This window comes from Carcharodon carcharias, chromosome 5, assembly GCF_017639515.1.
Source record: "Carcharodon carcharias isolate sCarCar2 chromosome 5, sCarCar2.pri, whole genome shotgun sequence".
NCBI lineage: Eukaryota > Metazoa > Chordata > Chondrichthyes > Lamniformes > Lamnidae > Carcharodon > Carcharodon carcharias.
Genome location: NC_054471.1, coordinates 24,594,892 through 24,617,543, shown reverse-complemented (window position 1 = coordinate 24,617,543; position 22,652 = coordinate 24,594,892). Strand labels below are relative to the sequence as shown.

The following is a 22,652-nucleotide window of genomic DNA, read 5'->3' as shown; positions in this document are numbered from 1 at the left end:
CTGAGACCTGTGTGTTTAACCTGTCTTCAATGTGTGTTTAACCTGCCTGAGGCCTGTGTGTTTAACCTGTCTTCAATCTGTGTGTTTAACCTGTCTGAGACCTGTGTGTTTAACCTGTCTTCAATCTGTGTGTTTAACCCGTCTGAGACCTGTGTGTTTAACCTGTCTGAGGCCTGTGTGTTTAACCTGTCCGAGTCCTGTGTCTTTAGACTGTCACCAGCCTGTATGTTTAGACTGTCTCCAGCCTGTGTGTTTAGCTTTATGGAGCTGTACAATTATCCTATCCTGGTTAGGCTTGTGTATTTTTCGTGTTTGTGGTGTCCTGTATTTCTCCTGCCTGAGGTCTGTGCTGTCTTTAGCCTGTAGCTGGCCTCTATGTATATCTTATCTGAGGTAATTTGTCTGTATTTGTCAGGGAATCTAGCCTGCCTGTGTGCTTGTGCTGTTTGAGGCTGTCTCCTCAACTGCAGACCAAAACAATCCTAAATTGTCTTTGTGTTTTTTGTTGTGGGGGTTGCTGTAATGGAGCAGGTGCCATACAAAAACCGAATGGAGCAGCTAGTCCGAGTGAGGAATCCATGGGGGAACAGTGTAGAGTGGAACGAGCGTTGGAGTGATCGGTGAGTTCAGCAGTTACCATGACAACAGCTTATTAAGAACTGTGTTTATCCAAACTCCCTACGGCACAGCTCCTTGTACTGGTCTCACTGGAACCTCTTGTACAATCCGAGTCTGAGACAGGTCCTCAAGGAACGAGAGGTCCTTTGCGGCTCCCGCGTGTTTGTGGTAATCGGGTTGAGTTAACCGAAGAATCTGGCTGTGACCTGCTGAACCTTCTCTCTACGCACAAGTTCACAGCGATGTTAGAAATCCTGGGCCTCATTTATACATCTCCTGGCTGGAGTGGGACTTTCAGGAAGTTTGTGAGAACCCTCAATAAACCATCCAGCAGCACGTAATTAAATTGGCTATTATCAGCTCCGGCTCAATGTGCCGCACTTTTGCTTCAGATTCAGAAGATTGGAACTTCGAGCCCCACTCCAGTGACGTCAGCATAACAGCGTAGGTTAAAACGGCAGCGCAGTACTGAGGGAGTGCTGCACTGTTGGGAGGTCTGATGTTTTGGACTAGAGGTTAAACTGAGGCCACATCTGCCTTCCAAGGTGGAGGTAGAAAGTTCCTGCTCTGGCCTGTGTTTGACTACAACTACCCCCTGAATGGCCTAGCAAGCCATTCAGTTCTCAAGGGCAGTTAGGGATGGGCAATAAATGTGACACTAGCTAGTGACACCCCCACGATGTGAACGAATACAAAAAAAAAACTGTTTGAGGAAGAGCTGGCGAGTTTTCCCCAAGTGTCCTGGCTGTTGTTTTCCCTCAACAATCATCACAAAAAACTGACAATATCGTCATTCTCACTTTGCTCTTTGTGGGAGGTGGCTGTGTGCAAATTTTTAAAAAATTCCTTCAAGGGATGTGGGCATCACTGGCTGGGCCAGCATTTATTGCCCATCCCTAATTGCCCTTGAGAAGGTGGTGGTGAGCTGCCTTCTTGAACCGCTGCAGTCCATGTGGTGTAGGTACACCCACAGTGCTGTTAGGAAATTCCAGAATTCTGACCAGTGACAGTGAAGGAACAGTGATATATTTCCAGTTAAGTCAGGATGGTGAGTGACTTGGAGGGGAACTTCCAGGTGGTGGTGTTCCCATCTATCTGCTGCCCTTGTCCTTCTAGATGGTATTGGTTGTTGGTTTGGAAGGTGCTGTCTAAGGAGCCTTGGTGAATTCCTGCAGTGCATCTTGTAGATGGTACACACTGCTGCTACTGTGTGTTGGTGGTGGAGGGAGTGAATGTTTGTGGATGTGGTGCCAATCAAGTGGGCTGTTTTGTCCCGGATGGTATTGAAATTCTTGAACAAAAACAAAAAGTGCTGGAAAAACTCAGCAGGCCTGACAGCATCTGTGGAGAGGAAGATAGAGTTAAAGTTTTGAATCCATATGAGATTTCCAGCATCCGCAGTATTTTGCCTTTATCTTGAGTTTCTTGAGTGTTGTGGGAGCTGCACTCATCCAGGCAAGTGGAGAGTATTCCATCACACTCCTGACTTGTACCTTGTGGATGGTGGACAGGCTTTGTGGAGTCAGGAGGTGAGTTACTCACCACAGGATTGCGAGCCCCTGACTTGCTCTTATAGCCACAGTATTTATATGGCTAGGCCAGTTCAGTTTCTGGTCAATGGTAACACCCAGGACGCTGATAGTGGGAGATTCAGTGATGGTAATGCCATTGAACGTCAACGGGAGATGGTTACTGTTATAGAGTTGATTTTCCAGGCAACTTTTCTTAATGGAAATATTGAACTTTATTTACAAGACAGCAGCAGCAGTTACATGTGTGCATCAAACTCCATGGGCGGAACTTCACCATCGGCGAGCAGGGGGTGGGGCCCGCTCGCCGATGTGTAAAATGATGTGGGGTGATGTCGGGCGGAACCCCCGATTTCACCGCACCCCATTTAAATTTTCAGGAGGGTGGGGGTGCAGCAAACTCAGCTGCGGGCCCGCTGACCTGTCAATGGCCAATTGAGGCCACTGACACGATCCTTTAAACAATTAAAGGACCTGCCCGTCCAACCTTCAGGCTGGTGAACAGGCCAGGAGCCCTGGGGGGGAATAGAGAAAACATGAAACCTCATCCAGTGGCGGGATGAGGATTCATGTAGGGTTTTAAAAAGTTTAACAAAGTTATTATGTAAATTATTAACATGTCCCATCTCATGTGACATTGTCACATAAGAGGGGCATGTTGGGGAATTTTTTTTCCTATTTTTCATATTTTTCAAAGTGGAAGCGACTCCCTGAGGCTGCACTTAGTGAAAGAGTGCACGCTCATTTTTAGTGAATCCCCCCCCACCCGCACAGGGAGTGCATAGCGCTTCTCGCCAGACATCATGCTGGGTAGGCCTTAATTGGCCCGCCCATGTAAAATGGCTGTGCGGCCTGCTTCTCCAGCGGGGATCGGCTCCCCGCTCGCCGGAGATTGGGTCAGGCCCACCCACCAAACAGGCTGAAAATTCTGCCCTATAACTAAAGAAGAGCTCTCCCCTAGAGGTTTACACAGATCATGTGATCTTACAACACAGGATTATTTTTAAAGCTACAGTCCTATGTTTATCAGAACTATAATTACTACATTCCTCCCCCTTTAACTTTTCTGTACATTTTGTACTTACAGGGATATTTATCTCATGATATTACAGTATTTACACAGGTCATGAAATTACAAGTTCAGTCTTTCAGGTGGTTTCCTGATCCGTGTGGAACGTGGTAGATCCACAACCTCCGACCCTTTGACAGGAACCACATTCTCTAGAACCACATTAACATCAGGTACCTCATTAGGCACAGGCAGTTCAGTGTTGTTCACTCCGACAGAGACATCGGGCATGTCTATCCTTGATTGAGGAGCTTCAACAGGAACTACAGGCTCAGCAATGGTTACAGGTGGAACATCATTTTGTTGGGGTATCTCCCTCCTTCTTAAATGATCCAGATGCTTACGGGGTGGTCCGGCCCTCCACTTCCATGTGATGTGACAATGGTCCAGTCATAGAGCTTACTTTACCAGGTAACCACTTCGATCCACTGAAATCCCTTACATATACTGCTTCTCCAACAGTAAATTGTCGCTCACAACTATGCAAAACATCAGTCACTTTTTGGTTCTCTTGACTATTCTCCACCCTCTGCTCCAAATTGGGAAGTGTCAGGCTTAGTCTTGTTCAAAGATGGTGGCTCATCGATAACTCTGCAGGTGTTGCACCTGTCGTGCTGGGGGGGTTGTCCTGTAGCGAAATAGGGAACGAGCAAGTTTTCTTTTCAACAATTCACCTGTTAACTTCTCCATTCCCGCCCTAAAAGTTTATACTGTTCTTTCTGCCAGTCCATTACATGCTGGATGATATGGTGCAGTCTTCATGTGGTTGATACCATTCAGGCTGACAAACCTTTGAAATTCAGCACTCGGTGAATGCAGTACCATTATCTGAGAGGATTACCTCTGGCAACCCATGGATAGAAAAGCCTTGGCATAGTTTTTCTATAGTAGCGCCTGACGTTGGCGACTGAGTTTGGTGCCCAGGCCACTCCCATGGGAGTAATGCGGCTGTAACTGGCAACTTTTGTAGCTGTTGGCATTGCACACAGTGTTCTACCACCTTCTCAATATTGACGTCTATCCCCGGCCACCAAAGAAAACTTCACGCTATCATCTTCATTCATGAGATTTCTGGATGGGCACTGTGTAACTCTACTAAGAGTGGTTCCCTTCCTTATAAAGGAGCTACAACACATGCCCCCCATAATAGAATACCATCTTAACTGCTCATTATGTGCCTTCAGTTGAAAAATGGCTTCAATTCATCAGAGACTGGTTCCTGGGACCATCCATGTAACACTTGGTCTCTCGCTTGAGACAGGACTGGATGATGATTCGTCCAGTTTCTTATCTGCCTGGCACAGACTGGTGAGGAATACAGGAAATTTATCACTAATATGAGCTCTTAGGGAATTGGAACATGGTCATTGTTCTCTTACAAAGGAAGGTGACCTAGGACATCGGCATTGACTGTATGAATCCCTGGTCTATGCAAAAAGGTGTATTCATATGCTGCTAAAATTAGGGCGCATCTTTGAACCTGTGTGGAATCTTTGGGAGAGATAGCCTTTTCCTCACTACACCGACCCTAAAGTGATTTGTGGTCTGATACTATCATGAAGTGTCGCCCTTTGGTGGAATTTATTTAAACCAAAAATAATCGACAGACCTTCCTTTTTGATCTGAGAATATCCTTCTTCAGCTGTGGTAAGTGTCCTGGATACATAGCATATTGGCCTCTGTACTGCCATCCATCTTGTGAGATAGTATCGCTGCCACTCCATAGGGGGACGCATCACAGGTTAGCACCAATTCCTTTGTCTGGTCATAATACACTAACAAATTTGATAAGTGCAAGAGCTGATTTACTTTCACGAAGACTTCTCCTTTGGGTGACTCCCAAACCCAACGCTGGTTTTTCTTAGCAGTGAATGTAGAGGGGCTAGAACTGTGGATAAATTTAGTAGAAATCAGCCATAATAATTTACCATCCTTAAAAATGACTTAAGTTCAGCGACGTTCTTTGTTGCAGGTCCCTCTCTGATTGCTTTAACCTTCTCTTCCACAGGGTGTAACCCTTGGGTATCCACCCCGTGGCCCAAATAAATGACTTAATTTTCTTGAAAAGTGCATTTTTACTTCTTTAGGCTTTAGGACTTCCCCTAGGTTAGCCAAGTGTTCCCTTTCAGTGAATCCAGTTATCAGTACATTGTCTAGGTAGACTACAACCTGAGGTAGTCCCTGTAATAAGCTCTTCATTGTCGTCTGAATAATGACACAGGCTGAGGAAACACCGAAAGGCAGGTGTGCGTATTGGTATAACCCTTTGTGGGTACTGATGGTTACAAATTCCCAGGAGGCACCACCCAACTCCAGTTGCTGATATCCGTGACTCATGTCAAGCTTTTTATACATTGTCCCTCCTGCTAGTTTAGCACATAGGTTTTCAGTCTTGGGAATAGGGTAACTGTCCAGTTTCGCTGCTTTGTTGACCGTTAGTTTATAGATCTCACAAATCCAGAAAGTCTGATCCAGTTTTAGGACAAGCGCTATTTCTAATGCTTTCTTAAAATCAAGATTCACTTCAGCCAGCAATCTTCACTTAATAACATCCTCCTGTACACCACAGACCAAACGGTCCCTGAGCGTATCATTCAGGGTTTCACCAAAATCACAATTTTCCATTAGTTGTTTTAATTTCGCCATGTAGGGAGCAATGGTCTCCTCAGGGGCTCTGTTCCGTGAATTGAACCTGAACCTCTGCATTGTGACTTGGGGCTTGTGTTGGAAATGTCCCTTAACCAGGTCGACTAATTCATTGAAGGTCTTCAAATCAGGAGCAGTGAGAACGTCAAGCTTCGAATTAAACTGTAGGTTCTGCTCCCACAAACACTCATGAAAATTGCTCTCCTCTTTTCCTCCCCTACGATATCATTGGCTTGAAACTAGAAGATAAAACATTCTATATATTGAGACCAGTCGTCTGTGGCTGGCTCAAAGGGATCGATTCTGCCAAACTGTGCCATCTCGGATGAGTATATCTTCCTTTCCTCTTAGTTATCTTAGATACTCACAAACACTGGGTGAGGGACAGCACTGGAACTGATTTAGCCTCATCGCCAGTTTGTTATAGAGTTGATTTTTCCAGCCAACTTTTCTTGGTAGAAACATTGAACTTTATTTACAAGACAGCAGCAGCAGCTACATGCATGCATCTAACATCTAAGTAAAGAAGAACTCCCTCCTAGAGGTTCCCTGTGTTGCTAACTGATTGGTTTACACAGATCATCTGATATTACAACACAGGATTATTCTTAAAGCTACAGCTCCATGTTTATCAGAACTATAATTACTACAGTTACATTCTCTTTTGTTGGAGGTATTCATTGCTTGGCAGTTGTGTGGCATGAATGTTATTTGCCACTTATCAGCCTAAGCCTGAATGTTGTCCAGGTCTTGCTGCATATGGACACAGACTGCTTCAGTATCTGAGGAGTTGTGAATGGTACTGAACATTGTGCAATCATCAGTGAACATCCCCACTTCTGACCTTATGATGGAAGGAAGGTCATTGATGAAGCAGCTGAAGATGGTTGGGCTGAGGACACTACCCTGAGGAACTCCTGCAGTGATGTCCTGGGATTGAGATAATTGGCCTCCAGTAACCACAACCATCTTCTTTGCCTGCCATGTTGCCTACATTACAGCAGTGAATACTGTAAATTGCCCTTTGAGACTTACTAAGATCATAAAATGGGCTATCGAAGCGCAAGTTAATTCTTTAACCACCTTTCATTGTGTGAAAAAATCTGAGGGATTCCCACAGTGATGGAATCGCACCTTCATTTAAATAACAGACTGTGGAACCTCATCAGGGTCAGGAACACTCATTACTGCCCTCATCCAATTCATTTTCATACAGGCGGGACAGCCCTGCTTATTACCGCCCTTTCTCCATCCATCGACTGCCTGCCAAAGAGCTTTCAGAGGGCAACTGGAGCTAAGGCAGTGTTCAGACACACCTGGGCAGGTGCTGAAATATCACTGGCAGTGAATCACGTCACTAAATGCAGGTTGACAGCCTGTTGAGTTTGGACTGGGCAGTGAGTGCCAGAGTCAGGCTTTCACAGCTGTGCAAGTTAAATAGTGCCAATTTCAACCCAATTATAATTATTGAGAGTTGGGGATTAATTAATTCACCAGTTATTCTGGTCTACTTGGATCTTGCATTTGAGGATTAGGAAGGGGTTTTGCAGCATTAGCCTGCAGTTGTTTATTCCTTGTCAGACTTGCGTGTTAGGATTTAATATTTCTAGAGCAATTAACTTGTCATCAAAAAACGCTTGAGGCAATTTTTACAATAAATATGGACAAACATAATCCAATTTCTGAATACCAGCAGAATGAGTACTGTGTGCGAGGGCAGAGAGTGTCGTTGATGATAGAAACATTATGTACATACATATGAATTAGGAACAGGAGTAGGCCATAAGGACCCTTAAACCTGCTCCTTCATTTGATGGGATCATGGCTGCTCTCATTGTGGCTTCGACTTTCCTATCTACCCCCTATACTCTTTGACTCCCTTGTCAATCAAGAATTTATCAAACTCCGCCTTAAAATGATTCACTGACCCAGCCTCCACTGCTCTCGGGGGGAAAAGGATTCCACAGACTAACCACCCTCTGAGGGAAAAAAAACTCTCCTCACTGTCTTAAAATGGGAGACCTCTTATTCTTAAACTGTGTCCCCTAGTTCTAGTCTCTCCCACAAGGGGAAACATCCTTTGAGCATCCACCCTGTCCAGTCCCATCAGGATCTTTCACATTTCAATAAGATCACCTCTCATTCCTCTAAACTCCAATGTCTACAGACCCAACCTGTCCCACCTTTCCATAAAAGATAACTCCCCCATCTAAGTTTGACATGGGAACTTTTCCCAGAACATTGAAGCAAACAGTTCGCATCTGGCGCTAAAGGATTTTACACAAATTTAGTGCATTTCACAATCATTGGGTGCCTCAAAGTACCTTACAGTCAGTGAGGTACTTTTTGAAGTGTAGTCACTGTTGTAATGTAGGAAATGTGGCAGACAATATGTGCACAGCAAGATCCCATAAACAACAATATGATAATGACCAGATAATCTAAAAATTCCCTTCCCATTCTACTCCCAGTAAAAGAGTGATGGATGAGACCCATCATTTCCAACATCGTCATGGACTCATAATACCACAGGATTCATACTACCACAGGCACAAGGATCTAAATGAATCTAGTGGGTGCTGGCAGGACTCCTCTGGACACTTGAATTCCCACACCACAAAGATACAGGAGCAGCAAAGGACCTGGTGATCTCAGGCGCTTAAGGTCCCATCTCACACTCCTATAATAAAGTGTCAGCCTGGGTTAGGTGGTAAAATTATTTGAAGTGGGACTTGAAGCCAGAACCATCAGGCTCGGAGGGAGGGGAAAGCTGTCCACTGAGCCTATGTTAACAGGGTTGAAAGTATTGTGGGAAAGTAGAGATGTTTCTATCCTGTGGGGTTTTTAAATTCACTCTTTGGATATGGGCTTCGCTGGCTGGGCCAGCATTTATTGCCCATCCCTAGTTACTCTGGAGAAGGTGGTGGTGAGCTGCCTTCTTGAGCCGCTGCAGCCCATGTGGTGTAGGTACACCCACAGTGCTGTTAGGAAGGGAGTTCCAGGATTTTGACCCAGTGACAGTGAAGGAACGGCGATATATTTCCAAGTCAGGGTGGTGAGTGACTTGGAGGGGAACTTCCAGATGGTGGTGTTCCCATCTAACTGCTGCCCTTGTCCTTCTAGATGGCATTGGTTGTAGGTTCGGAAGCTGCTGTCTAAGCTGGGATATGTTAAATTGATCCCGAGCCAGTTGAAATATGAAATGCGATACTAATATTTTTATTGATAACATTTTTATTTACAGAGTGCAGCATTATATACAGAGTGCAGCATTATACATATCTGCTATGCCCAGGTCCTGGCAGTCTCTCTTTGTAAATGCTCTAGGTACTTAATTAAAAAATGCCCTTCACCTGCGTATCTTAACATTTTAAATAACATACCATTAACTGGAAATTTTGTCCATTCCGCACTTATTGGAGTTTCACTCACTCATTTGAGGGCCAATGTGTTACGAAGTCACCAACATTAGAATTAGCTATGCCTATTGATATTCCTATTTCCATGTGTTACCAATTAGGTCCGAGCAGTGGAACAAGGTTAATCCCAAGATCAAAGAGAATCTTCTGAGGAATCGAGAAGATGGAGAATTCTGGTAAGAAAAGATTAAAAACAGTTTCTGCTGGAATCTCACTCCCTGTGCACAGATCCAGGATCATTCACAGTCTGATACCTCACTCCCTGTGTAGAGATCCAGGATCAGTCACACTCTGATACCTCACTCCCTGTGTACAGATCCAGGATCAGTCACACTCTGATACCTCACTCCCTGTTTACAGACAAAGGATCAGTCACACTCTGATACTTCACTCCCTGTGCACAGATCCAGGATCATACTCCCATAAATTACTCCCTGTGCACAGATCCCAGGATCACAATCCCATAACTTACTCCCTGTGCACAGATCAGGATCACACTCCCATACCTCACTCCCTGTGTACAGATCTCAGGAGCAGTCACACTCTGATACCTGACTCCCTGTATACAGATCAGGATCACACTCCCATACCTCACTCGCTGCAAACAGATCCAGGATCAGTTACATTCTAATACCTCACTTCCTGTGTACAGATCCAGGATCAGTCACACTCTGATACCTCACTCCCTGTGTACAGATCCAGGATCAGTCACACTCTGATACCTCACTCCCTATGTACAGATCCAGGATCAGTCACACTCTGATACCTCACTCCCTGTGTACAGATCCAGGATCAGTCAAACTCTGATACCTGACTCCCTGTGTACAGATCCCAGGATTAGTTACACTCTGATACCTCACTCCCTGTGTACAGAACCAGAATCAGTTACACTCCCATACCTCACTCTCTGTGTACAGATCCAGGATCAGTCACACTCTGATACCTCACTCCCTGTGTACAGATCCAGGATCAGTCACACTCTGATACCTGACTCCCTGTGTACAGATCCAGGATCAGTCACACTTCCACACCTCACTCCCTGTGCACAGATCCAGGATCATTCACAGTCTGATACCTCACTCCCTGTGTACAGATCCAGGATCAGTCACACTCTGATACCTGACTCCCTGTGTACAGATCCCAGGATCAGTCACACTCTGATACCTCACTCCCTGTGTACAGACCCAGGATCAGTCACACTCTGATACCTCACACCCTGTGTACAGATCCAGGATCAGTCACACTCTGATACCCCACGCCCTGTGTACAGATCCAGGATCAGTCACACTCTGATACCTCACTCCCTGTGTACAGATCCAGGATCAGTCACACTCTGATACCTCACTCCCTGTGTACAGATCCAGGATCAGTCACACTCTGATACCTCACTCCCTATGCACAGATCCCAGGATCAGTCACACTCTGATACCTGACTCCCTGTGTACAGATCCCAGGATCAGTCACACTCTGATACCTCACTCCCTGTGTACAGATCCAGGATCAGTCACACTCTGATACCTGACTCCCTATGTACAGATTCAGGATCAGTCACACTCTGATACCTCACACCCTGTGTACAGATCCAAGATCAGTCAAACTCTGATAACTGACTCCCTGTGTACAGATCCAGGATCAGTCACACTCTGATACCTCACTCCCTATGTACAGATCCAGGATCAGTCACACTCTGATACCTCACACCCTGTGTACAGATCCAGGATCAGTCAAACTCTGATACCTGACTCCCTATGTACAGATCCAGGATCAGTCACACTCTGATACCTCACACCCTGTGTACAGATCCAGGATCAGTCAAACTCTGATACCTGACTCCCTGTGTACAGATCCCAGGATCAGTTACACTCTGATACCTCACTCCCTGTGTACAGAACCAGGATCAGTTACACTCCCATACCTCACTCCCTGTGTACAGATCCAGGATCAGTCACACTCTGATACCTGACTCCCTGTGTACAGATCCAGGATCAGTCACACTCTGATACCTGACTCCCTGTGTACAGATCCAGGATCAGTCACACTTCCACACCTCACTCCCTGTGCACAGATCCAGGATCATTCACAGTCTGATACCTCACTCCCTGTGTACAGATCCAGGATCAGTCACACTCTGATACCTGACTCCCTGTGTACAGATCCCAGGATCAGTCACACTCTGATACCTGACTCCCTGTGTACAGATCCAAGATCAGTCACACTTCCACACCTCACTCCCTGTGCACAGATCCAGGATCAGTCACACTCTGATACCTCACTCCCTGTGTACAGATCCAGGATCAGTCACACTCTGATACCTCACTCCCTGTGTACAGATCCTGGATCAGTTACACTCTGATACCTCACGCCCTGTGTACAGATCCAGGATCAGTCACACTCTGATACCTCACTCCCTGTGCACAGATCCCAGGATCAGTCACACTCTGATACCTGACTCCCTGTGTACAGATCCAGGATCAGTCACACTCTGATACCTCACTCCCTGTGTACAGATCCAGGATCAGTCACACTCTGATACCTCACTCCCTGTGTACAGATCCCAGGATCAGTCACACTCTGGTACCTCAACAACCACTTGCATTTATGCAGCACCTATTAACATTGTAAAATGTGCAAGAAGCTTTCTTGAGCGTGTTTATAAAAGGAAATTTGACACCCAAGCCCCATTTGGAGATATTAATGCGCGTACCCAAAAGCTTGGTCAAAGTAGTAGGTTGTAAGGAGAATCTTAAAGGAGGGAAGCGAGGTAGCGAGTTGTTGGTACCGAATTCTAGAGTTTAGGGCCTCGGCACCTGAATGCACAGCCATTAATGGCGGAGTGATTAAAATCGCAGGTGCTCAAGAGGCCAGAGTTAGAGGAGTGCAGATATCTGAGGATTGTGGGGCTGGAGGAGATTACAGACATGGCGAGGGGGAAGGTCAAGGAGGGATTTGAAAACAGGGATGAGAATTTTAAAATTAAGTCATCTACAGACCAGGAGCCAGTGAAAGCCAGAGAGCCCAGAGCTGATAGGGGAATGGGACTTGGTGCGAGTTATTACACTGGCTGCAGAATTTTGGACGAGCACAAATTTATGGAGGGTAGAAGATGTAGCACATACAGAGAGAAGAGGGTGAGAGCAAGAGAGTTTAGAGCGGAGGAAGTGTAAATGTAGAGGGTGGCTCTGAGAGCTTGCTGTAGGCCTGCACTCTCTAATCTAGAGGAGGAGGTTAAAGGTCAAAGAGCCTCCTTGATCAGAGCTCTCTAGCTGACCATTCTGTTGAGAATGCTGCTGATCCAGGGGATGGGAGAGCAGGAGGAGCAAGGTTTTCTCAAGCGAGTTCAACTGGAACCAGCAAGAGTCTCACTCGGTTCCTTTTCTTCACGGATGAGAAATCATGTTTGAATTTTTGAAGTGTCTTCCACTCAGTTTCTATTCTCTCCACAGGATGGCAATACAGGACTTCAAGGCAAATTTTGAGAGGCTGGTAATTTGCAATTTAACCCCAGACTTCCTGACTGATACAAACCAGCACAAATGGGCCCTGTCCATTCACTGTGGCGCCTGGCTCAAGGGACACAGCGCAGGAGGGTCTATGAACAATAAAGGTAAGGCATTCACTCGGTGACCGGGGAACCTTTATTGTAATGTGAGAAATGCAGCAGCAAAACACCACCATCACCACCACCATCACCACCACCACCACCACCATCACCATCATCACCATCACCACCATCATCACCATCACCACCATCACCACCACCACCACCATCACCACCATCACCATCACCATCACCACCACCACCACCATCACTATCACCACCATCACCATCACCACCATTACCACCACCACCACCACCATCACCACCACCAGCATCACCACCACCATCACCACCATCACCACCACCACCACTATCACTACCACCATCACCACCATCACCACCACCATCACCACCACCACCACCATCACCACCATCAACATCACCACCATCACCACCATCACCACCACCACCACCACCATCACCATCATCAACATCACCACCATCACCACCACCATCACCACCACCAACACCATCACCACCACCATCACCACCACCACCATCACCACCACCATCACCACGATCACCACCACAATCACCACCACCATCACCACCACTATCACCATCACCACCACCACCATCACCACCACCATCACCACCACCATCACCAACATCACCACAATCACCACAATCACCACCACCATCACCACCACCACCATCACCACCACCACCACCATCACCACCAGCAGCCGCACTATCACCACCATTCATCACCACCACCATCACCACCACCACCATCACCACCACCATCACCATCACCACCATCACCATCACCATCACCACCATCACCAGCACTATCACCATCACCACCATCACCACCACCACCACCACCAGCACCACCAACACCACCATCAAAACCGCCATCACCACCATCACCACCACCACCACCACCAGCACCACCAACACCACCATCAAAACCGCCATCACCACCATCACCACCACCACCCACATCACCACAATCACCACCACCATCACCACCATCACCAGCACTATCACCACCACCATCACCACCATCACCACCATCACCACCACCATCACCAACACCACCACCACGGCCATCCCCACCACCACTACCACCACCACCATCACCACCACCACCATCACCACCACCACCATTACTACCACCATCACCACCACCATCACCACCATCACCAGCACTATCACCACCACCACCATCACCACCATCACCACCACCATCACCACCATCACCACCACCACCATCCCCACCACCACCATCACCACCATCACCACCCCCAACACCACCACCACCACCACCATCACCACCATCACCAGCACTATCACCACCATCAACACCACCACCACCACCAACATCACCACCCCACCAACACCACCACCACCATCACCACCATCACCAGCACTATCACCATCATCACCACCACCACCACCATCACCACCACCATCACCACCATCACCAGCATTATCACCACCACCAGCACCATCACCACCAGCACCACCACCACCACCATCACCACCGCCATCACCACCACCACCACCACCATCACCACCACCACCACCATCACCACCATCACCACCACCATCACCACCAGCACCACCACCACCATCACCAGCACTATCACCATCATCACCACCACCATCACCACCACCATCACCACCATCACCAGCACTATCACCACCACCACCACCATCACCACCAGCACCACCACCACCACCATCACCACCGCCATCACCACCATCACCACCACCACCATCACCACCACCACCACCATCACCACCACCACCACCACCACCACCATCACCACCACAACCATCACCACCATCACCACCACCATCACCACCACCATCACCACCATCACCAACATTATCACCACCACCACCACCATCACCACCAGCACCACCACCACCACCATCACCACCGCCATCACCACCATCACCACCACCACCACCACCATCACCACCACCACCACCATCACCACCATCACCACCACCATCACCACCAGCACCACCACCACCATCACCACCACCACCATCACCACCACCATCACCACCATCACCAGCACTATTACCACCACCACCACCATCACCACCAGCACCACCACCACCATCACCACCGCCATCACCACCATCACCACCACCACCATCACCACCACCACCACCATCACCACCACCACCACCACCACCACCATCACCACCACAACCATCACCACCATCACCACCACCATCATCACCACCATCACCACCATCACCATCACCACCACCACCATCATCACCACCCTCACCACCACCACCATCATCACCATCACCATCACCATCACCACCATCACCACCACCACCACCATCACCACTACCACCACCACTATCACCACCACCACCATCACCACCACCACCATCACCACTATCACCACCACCAGCACCATCACCACCACCATCATCACCACCATCACCATCACCACCACCACCATCACCGCCATCACCACCATCACCACCACCATCACCAACATCACCACCATCACCACCACCACCATCACCACCACCACCACCATCACCACCACCATCTCCATCACCACCACCAACGCCACCATCACCACCACTGCCTTCACCACCATCACCATTATCACTACCATCACTCCCATACCACCATCACCATCACCTTCACCATCACCACTACCTTCACCATAACCACCATTACCATAACCACCATCACCACCACCCATTACCACTATCATCAACTGCACCACCATCACCAGCACCACCCTCACCATCACCACCATCACCATTACCACCATCACTGTCGCCCTCACCCTCACCATCACCATTACCATCATCATAATCACCATCACCACCACCATCACAATGTCAACAACAACAACTTATATGTATATAATTCACACAGCAAGATCCCACATACAGCAATTGTGAAAATGATGAGATAATCTGTTTTTTAGTGATGTTGATTGAGAGATACATGTAGGCCCAAGCTAACGTGGAGAACTCCCCCGGTCTTCTTTGCAATAGTTGTCTTGCCTTGTTTTTTATGTCCAATTGAAAAGGCACACTGCACCTCAGTTTAACGCTTCATCCAACTGCCAACATCCCGGGCAGTGCAGCAGCACCTCAGCGTGGTGTGTCTGGTATGTCAGCCTGGGTTACGTGTTGAAATCTCTGGAGTGGGACTCGAGCCATGGCTGACACTCAAATGAAGTGAACATTGTTGGCAACTTCTCACAAATGACTCACCGATTCAATTCCAGGCTGGAGAGTTGCGAAAGGAGCCCAGTGTTTCTAACAACACCCTGGACTCGGAGTGCCACAGTCGGGGCAGGGCAGTGGCCTAATGGAATCCAGTGGGTCCTGGTGGGATTCTTTGGCACACATTCGTACCCCATGACAATAAACACATGGTGATGACTGAGGACTTTATGTTCTAGGCTCCACCTCAGAATCTGATTGTAAACCGGATGGACCACCCAGCATCGACCTAGGCACTGGAAACAACAACGGCAAACTCAGCCCTGTCAACCCTGCAAAGTCCTCCTTACCAACATCTGGGGGCTAGTGCCAAAATTGGGAGAGCTGTTCCACGGGTTAATCAAACAACAGCCTGACATAGTCATCCTCAGGGGATCATACCTTACAGATAAAGTCCCAGACACCACCATCACCCACCAGCAGGACAGACCCAGCAGAGGTGACAGCACAGTGGTATACAGTCGGGAGGGAGTTGCCCTGGGAGTCATCAACATTAACTCTGGACCCCATGAATTCTCACGGCATCAGGTCAAACATGGGCAAGGAAACCTCCTGCTGATTACCATGTACCGCCCTCCCTCAGCTGATGAATCAGTGCTCCTCCATGCTGAACATCACTTGGAAGAAGCACTGAGGGTGGCAAGAGCACAGAATCTACTCTGGGTGGAGGACTTCAATGTCCATCTCCAAGAGTGGCGCGGTAGCACCACTACTGACCGTGTTGGCTGAGTCCTAAAGGACATAGCTGCTAGACTGAGACTGCAGCAGGTGATGAGAGAACCAACAAGAGGAATGAACATACTTGATCTCATCCTCACCAACCTGCCTGCTGCAGATGCATCTGTCCATGACAGTATCAGTAGGAGTGACCACCGCACTGTCCTTGTGTAGACAAAGTCCTGCTCCACATTGAGGATACCCCCCATCCTGTTGTGGCACTACCACCGTGCTAAATAGGACAGATTTCAAACAGATCTACCAACTCAAAACTGGGGAACCTTGAGGCGCTGTGGGCCATCAGATGAGCAGAGTTTTACTCAACCACAATGTGTAACCTCATGGCCCAGCATATCCCCCACTCTACCATTACCATCAAGCCAGGGGATTAACCCTGGTTCAATGAAGAGTGCAGGAGGGCATGCCAGGAGCAGCACCAGGCATCCCTAAAAATGTGGTGTTAACCTGTTGAAGCTCTAAGACAGGACTACTTGTGTGCCGAACAGCATAAGCAGCAAGTGATAGACAGAGCTAAGCTATCCCACAACCAACAGATCAGATCTAAGCTCTGCAGTCCTGCCACATCCAGTTGTGAATGGTGTTGGACAATTAAACAACTCACTGGAGGAGGAGGCTCCACAAATATCCCCATCCTCAGTGATGGAGGAGCCTAGCACTTCAGTGCAAAAGATAAGGTTGAAGCATTTGCAACAATCTTCAGCTAGAAGTGCCGAGTGGATGATCCACCTCGGCCTCCTCCAGAGGTCCTCAGCATCACAGAGGCCAGTCTTCAGCCAATTCGATTCACTCCATGTGATATCAAGAAACAGCTGAAGGCATTGGATACTGCAAAGGCTATGGGCCCTAACAATATTCCAACAATAGTACTGAAGACTTGTGCTCCAGAACTTGCTCTACCTCTAGTCAAGCTGTTCCAGTACAACCACAACACAGGCATCTACCTGGCTATGTGGAAAATTGCCCAGGTATGTCCTGTACACAAAAAGCAGGATAAATCCAACCCGGCCAATCACTGCATTTGTAAAGTGGTGGGAGGGGTCATCAACAGTGCTATCAAGCAGTACTTACTCAAAAACTTGCTCACTGATGCCCAGTTTGGGTTCCGCCAGGGCCACTCAGCTCCTGACCTCATTACAGCCTTGGTTCATACATGGACAAAAGAGCTGAACTCCAGAGGTGAGGTGAGAGTGACTGCCCTTGATATCAAGGCAGCATTTGACCGAGTGTGGCATCAAGGAGCTCTAGCAAAACTGGAATCAATGGGAATCAGGGGGAAACTCTCCACTGGTTGGAGTCATACCTAGCACAAAGGAAGATGGTTGTGGTTGTTGGAGGTCAGTCATCTCAGCTCCAGGACATCACTGCAGGAGTTCCTCAGTGTTGTGTCCTCGGCCCAACCATCTTCAGCTGCTTCATCAATGACCTTCCTTCCATCATAAGGTCAGAAGTGGGGATGTTCACTGATAATTGCACAATGTTCAGCACCATTCGCAACTCCTCAGATACTGAAGCAGTCCATGTCCAAATGCAGCGAGACCTGGACAATATCCAGGCTTGGGCTGACAAGTGGCAAGTAACATTCATGCCACAGAATTCACGCCAGGCAATGACCATCTCCAACAAGAGAAAATCTAACCATCACCCCTTGACATTCAATGACATTAGCATCACTGAATCCCCTACGTTCAACATCCTGGGGATTACCATTGGCCAGAAACTGAACTGGACTAGCCATATAAATACTGGGGCTACAAGAGCAGGTCAGAGGCTAGGAATCCTGCGATGAGTAACTCACCTCCTGACTCCCCAAAGTCTGTCCACAATCTACAAGGCATAAGTCAGGAGTGTGATGGAATACCCTCCACTTGCCTGGATGAGCGCAGCTCCAACAACACTCAAGAAGCTCGACACCATCCAGGTCAAAGCAGCCCACTTGACTGGCACTCCATCCACAAACATTCACTCCCTCCACCACCGACACACAGTAGCAGCAGTGTGCACCATCTACAAGATGCACTGCAGGAATTCACCAAGGCTCCTTCAACAGCACCTTCCAAACCCACAACCACTACCATCCAGGAGGACAAGGGCAGCAGATAGATAGGAACACCACCACCTGGAAGTTTCCCTCCAAATCACTCACCATCCTGACTTGGAAATATATTGCCGTTCCTTCACTGTTGCTGGGTCAAAATCCTGGAACTCCCTTCCTAACAGCACTGTGGGTGTACCTACACCACATGGACTGCAGCAGCTCAAGAAGGCAGCTCACCACCACCTTCTGAAGGGCATCTAGGGAAGGTCAATAAATGCTGGCCCAGCCAGCAAAACCCGCATCCCATGAATGAATTAACAATAATTTCAGCCTGGATTACATACTTAAGTCTTTTCGGTGAATGTAAACCCACAATCTTGCAACTCAGAGGAAAAGAGAAGGGTTAAGGTAGACTGTTTACACCAATGAAGGTTGGGAATACGGTGCCCAACTCCATTCGGCTATCCCTGGACATTAGATCATGTGATGCTTTAACCACATCTGACCCTGTGAAAAGCCTAAACAAATGTCACCTGATTCTCTATTTTCAACTGAGTCATGATTCCCCAATCTCCATCTCCCACTGATCCCCAATCCTGCTCTCCATCTTCCCATGATCCCATTCCGCACTCTCCATTTCCCTCTGATACTTATTCCCCAATATCCACCCTGCCGATTCCCATTCTCAGTCTCTGTCTCTCCCGATACCTATTCCCCAGTCTCCATCGCTCCCTGATCCCCATTCCCCAGCCTCCAGCACCACCTGATCCCATTCTCAGTCTTCTCTCCCCATGATCCCATTTCCAGTCTCCATTTCCTAATGATCCCTCTCCCATTCCCCACTTTCCATTTCCCTCTGATCCCCATCCCCAATCTCCATCTGATTTCCATTCCCAGTCTCCATTGCCCCCGATCCACATTCACCAATCTCCATCTCCCCCTGATCCCCGTTCCCCAGTCTCCATCTCCCCCAATCCTTATTTCCCAGTCTTCATTCCCCCTTATCTCTATTCTCTAGTCTCTAATTCCGCCTGATCCATTTTCCTGTCTCCATCTCCACCTCATCCCCATTTGCAGTCTCCATCTCCCCATGATCTCCATTCCCAGTTTCTATCTCCCGCAACCTCCATCTCTTCCTGATCCTATTCCCGATCTCTATTTCACCCAATCCCCCTTCCCCGTTCTCCATCTCCCCCTGATTCCCATTCCCCAGTCTCCATTTCTCCCCGATCTCCATTCCCAATCTCCATCCCTCCCCAATCCCATCATTCCTCATCCCTCTTTCCTGAGCTCCCATTCCTCACTAACTTCTCTCCCTGGTCACACATTTTCCAGTCTCTCACCCCTGAATCCCCGTGCCACATTCTTCCTCTCCCTGAGCTCCTACACTCTAGTTTCCCCCTCCTCAAATCCCCCATTCCACAGTATTCAGGTCTTTCCGATTCCTGAGGTCCATTGATTCCTGACTCCTGAGCTCCCCAGTTGATCTGGTAATGCTGGTCAGGGTGGCAGGCGTTCAACAAACTGGGCTGGAGATGGTAAATGACACCACCCAAATGGAGCCCAGCACAAGCAGCCTGAACGTAAAGTGACAGGGCTGGGAACATAATATAAGCTCATAAGAAGTGGGAGCAGGAGGAGGCCATGTGGTCCATTCAGCCTGCACCCCCACTCAGTAAGGTCATGCCTGATCTGATTGTGACTTTAACTCCACTTGCCTGTATTCCCCTTGATGCCCTTGTGGAGTGCAAAGCGGTCTGACAGAACCTTGAATTTCATAGACTCATCGAATGGTGGTAGCACAGAAAGGGGCCATTCAGCCCTCAGGACCTGTGCCAGTTCTCTGCAAGAGCTATTCGCCTGAGTACCACTCCCCAGCTTTCCCCCATCGCATTTCAAAGATTTCCTTCAGAATATATTCAATGTCCCAGCTGAAGTCCCCACGCTGTACCATACCTCATTCACCCTCTGAACAGGGCTGAAGGTTGAAGGTGGTGGATGTGGTGCCAATCAAATGGGTTGCTTTGTCCTGGATGGTATCCAGCTTCTTGAGTGTTGTGGGAGCTGCACTCATCCAGGCAAGTAGAAAGTATTCCATCACACTCCTGACTTGTGCTGTGTAAATAGTGGACAATGGGGAGTCAGGGGGTGAATTACTGGCTGTAGAATTCCCAGCCTCTGACCTGTTCTTACAGCTACAGTATTTAGATGGCTGGTCCAGTTCAGTTTCTGGTCAATGATAACCCTCAGGATGTTGATAGTGGGGGATTCAGTGATGGTAATGTCATTGAATGTCAAGGGGTGATGGTTGGATTCTCTCTTGCTGGAGGTGGTCATTGCCTGGCACTTGTGTGGTGTGATTATTGCTGACCATTTGTCTGCTGCAGCCTGAATGTTGTCCAGGTCTTGCTGCATATGAACACAGGCTGCTTCAGTATCAGCTACAACACAGGTCTTCACGCAGGCCAAACAGCTATAGACAGAGCTAGGAGATTGACATGGGGAGGGGCGGGTGATGTGGTGGAGTTGCAGGTCTGGAGTTGACAGAAAAACAAAGACTTGCCTTAATGAGCTCAGCATAGCCCAAGACACGTTAAAGCCAATCGAACACTTTTTGGAAGTGTAGTCACTGTTGTGGAAACAGTTATGTTGTAGGAAACGTGAGAGCCAAATTGCACACAGCAAGATCCCACAGACAGCAGTGTGATAATGATCAGTTAACCTGTTCTTAATGACATTGGTTGAGTTAGTAATATTGGCCAGAAGACTGGGGAGAATTCCCGTGCTATGCAGGAACATAGGAACAAGAGGAGACCCTCGCACCTGCTTGGTCATTCAATGAGATCATGGCTGATCTATGAACTTTTTTCATTCATTCATGGTCATCATTAGACTTTTAATTGCAGATTTTCACTGCATTCAAATTCCACCATCTGCCAGGTGGGATTGGAACATGGGTCCCCAGAGCATTATCCTGGGTCTCTGTGTTATTAGTCCAGTAACAATACCATGCCACCATTGCCTCCCTCGTATTTACCTGCCTTTGCCCCATATCCCTCAATGCCTTTGGCTAACAAAAACAAGTCAGTCTTTGTCCGGGATTTTCCTGCCTCTTTGTGATGGGATCCACTGTAGGAGATTTGGTGGCCCAGCCAGAAGTCCATTGACTTTCCGCGGGACTGGGTGATCCTGGCCGCGTGTGGGGCTGGAAAATCCCACCCTTTAGGGTTTTAGAACTGATCTGGTATTAGTTTTTGTTTGTGGAAGAGAGGTCCAAACACTATCACCCTCTGAGTGAAGACATTTCTTTGAAATAGTCCCACGGAATACGTCCGCTCGATGGGGTCAAACAGGGCCTTGGTTTTATTTCCTCATCTGAAACATGGTGTGCCAGCGTCTTGTGGTGTGAATTCCCCATTTATTTCGACAGGAATGTTTCACATGAATCCACAGTACACCGTGACTTTGACCGAGAATGATATGGAGAAAGAGACGAACAGCTGCCCCTTCATCGTCTGCCTCCTGCAGAAGCCAAGGGACCGGAGGCGAAATAGAAGCCCTCATTTTTACATCGCCTGCTTCCTATTCAAGGTAACGGGCAGAATTTTGCCCTCGTCGGGTGGGCACATCGGGCTGGCCGGGAGCAGTCGTGAAGCGGCCCGCTGTCCGCGCTCAGACCCCACCATGGATTTCATGCTGGACGGCCGATTACCGGCCAGTGGGTGTGAATTGGGCGCTGCAGCGGCTCAGTGCCACCGGGGTGGGGGTAGGAGGT

The 22,652-nt window shown here is 48.2% G+C and overlaps 1 protein-coding gene across 1 annotated transcript in view; it reads left to right on the top strand.

Annotated features, from left to right (window-relative positions):
• Positions 1–22,652, top strand: part of LOC121278256 (calpain-9-like) — a 233,754-nt gene that overhangs the window by 84,955 nt on the left and 126,147 nt on the right. The window contains exons 8-11 of the mRNA XM_041188486.1: positions 532–620; positions 9,383–9,457; positions 12,725–12,885; positions 22,308–22,468. Of these exons, the coding sequence (XP_041044420.1) occupies positions 532–620; positions 9,383–9,457; positions 12,725–12,885; positions 22,308–22,468 (486 nt within the window). The remainder of the gene's footprint in view (positions 1–531; positions 621–9,382; positions 9,458–12,724; positions 12,886–22,307; positions 22,469–22,652) is intronic.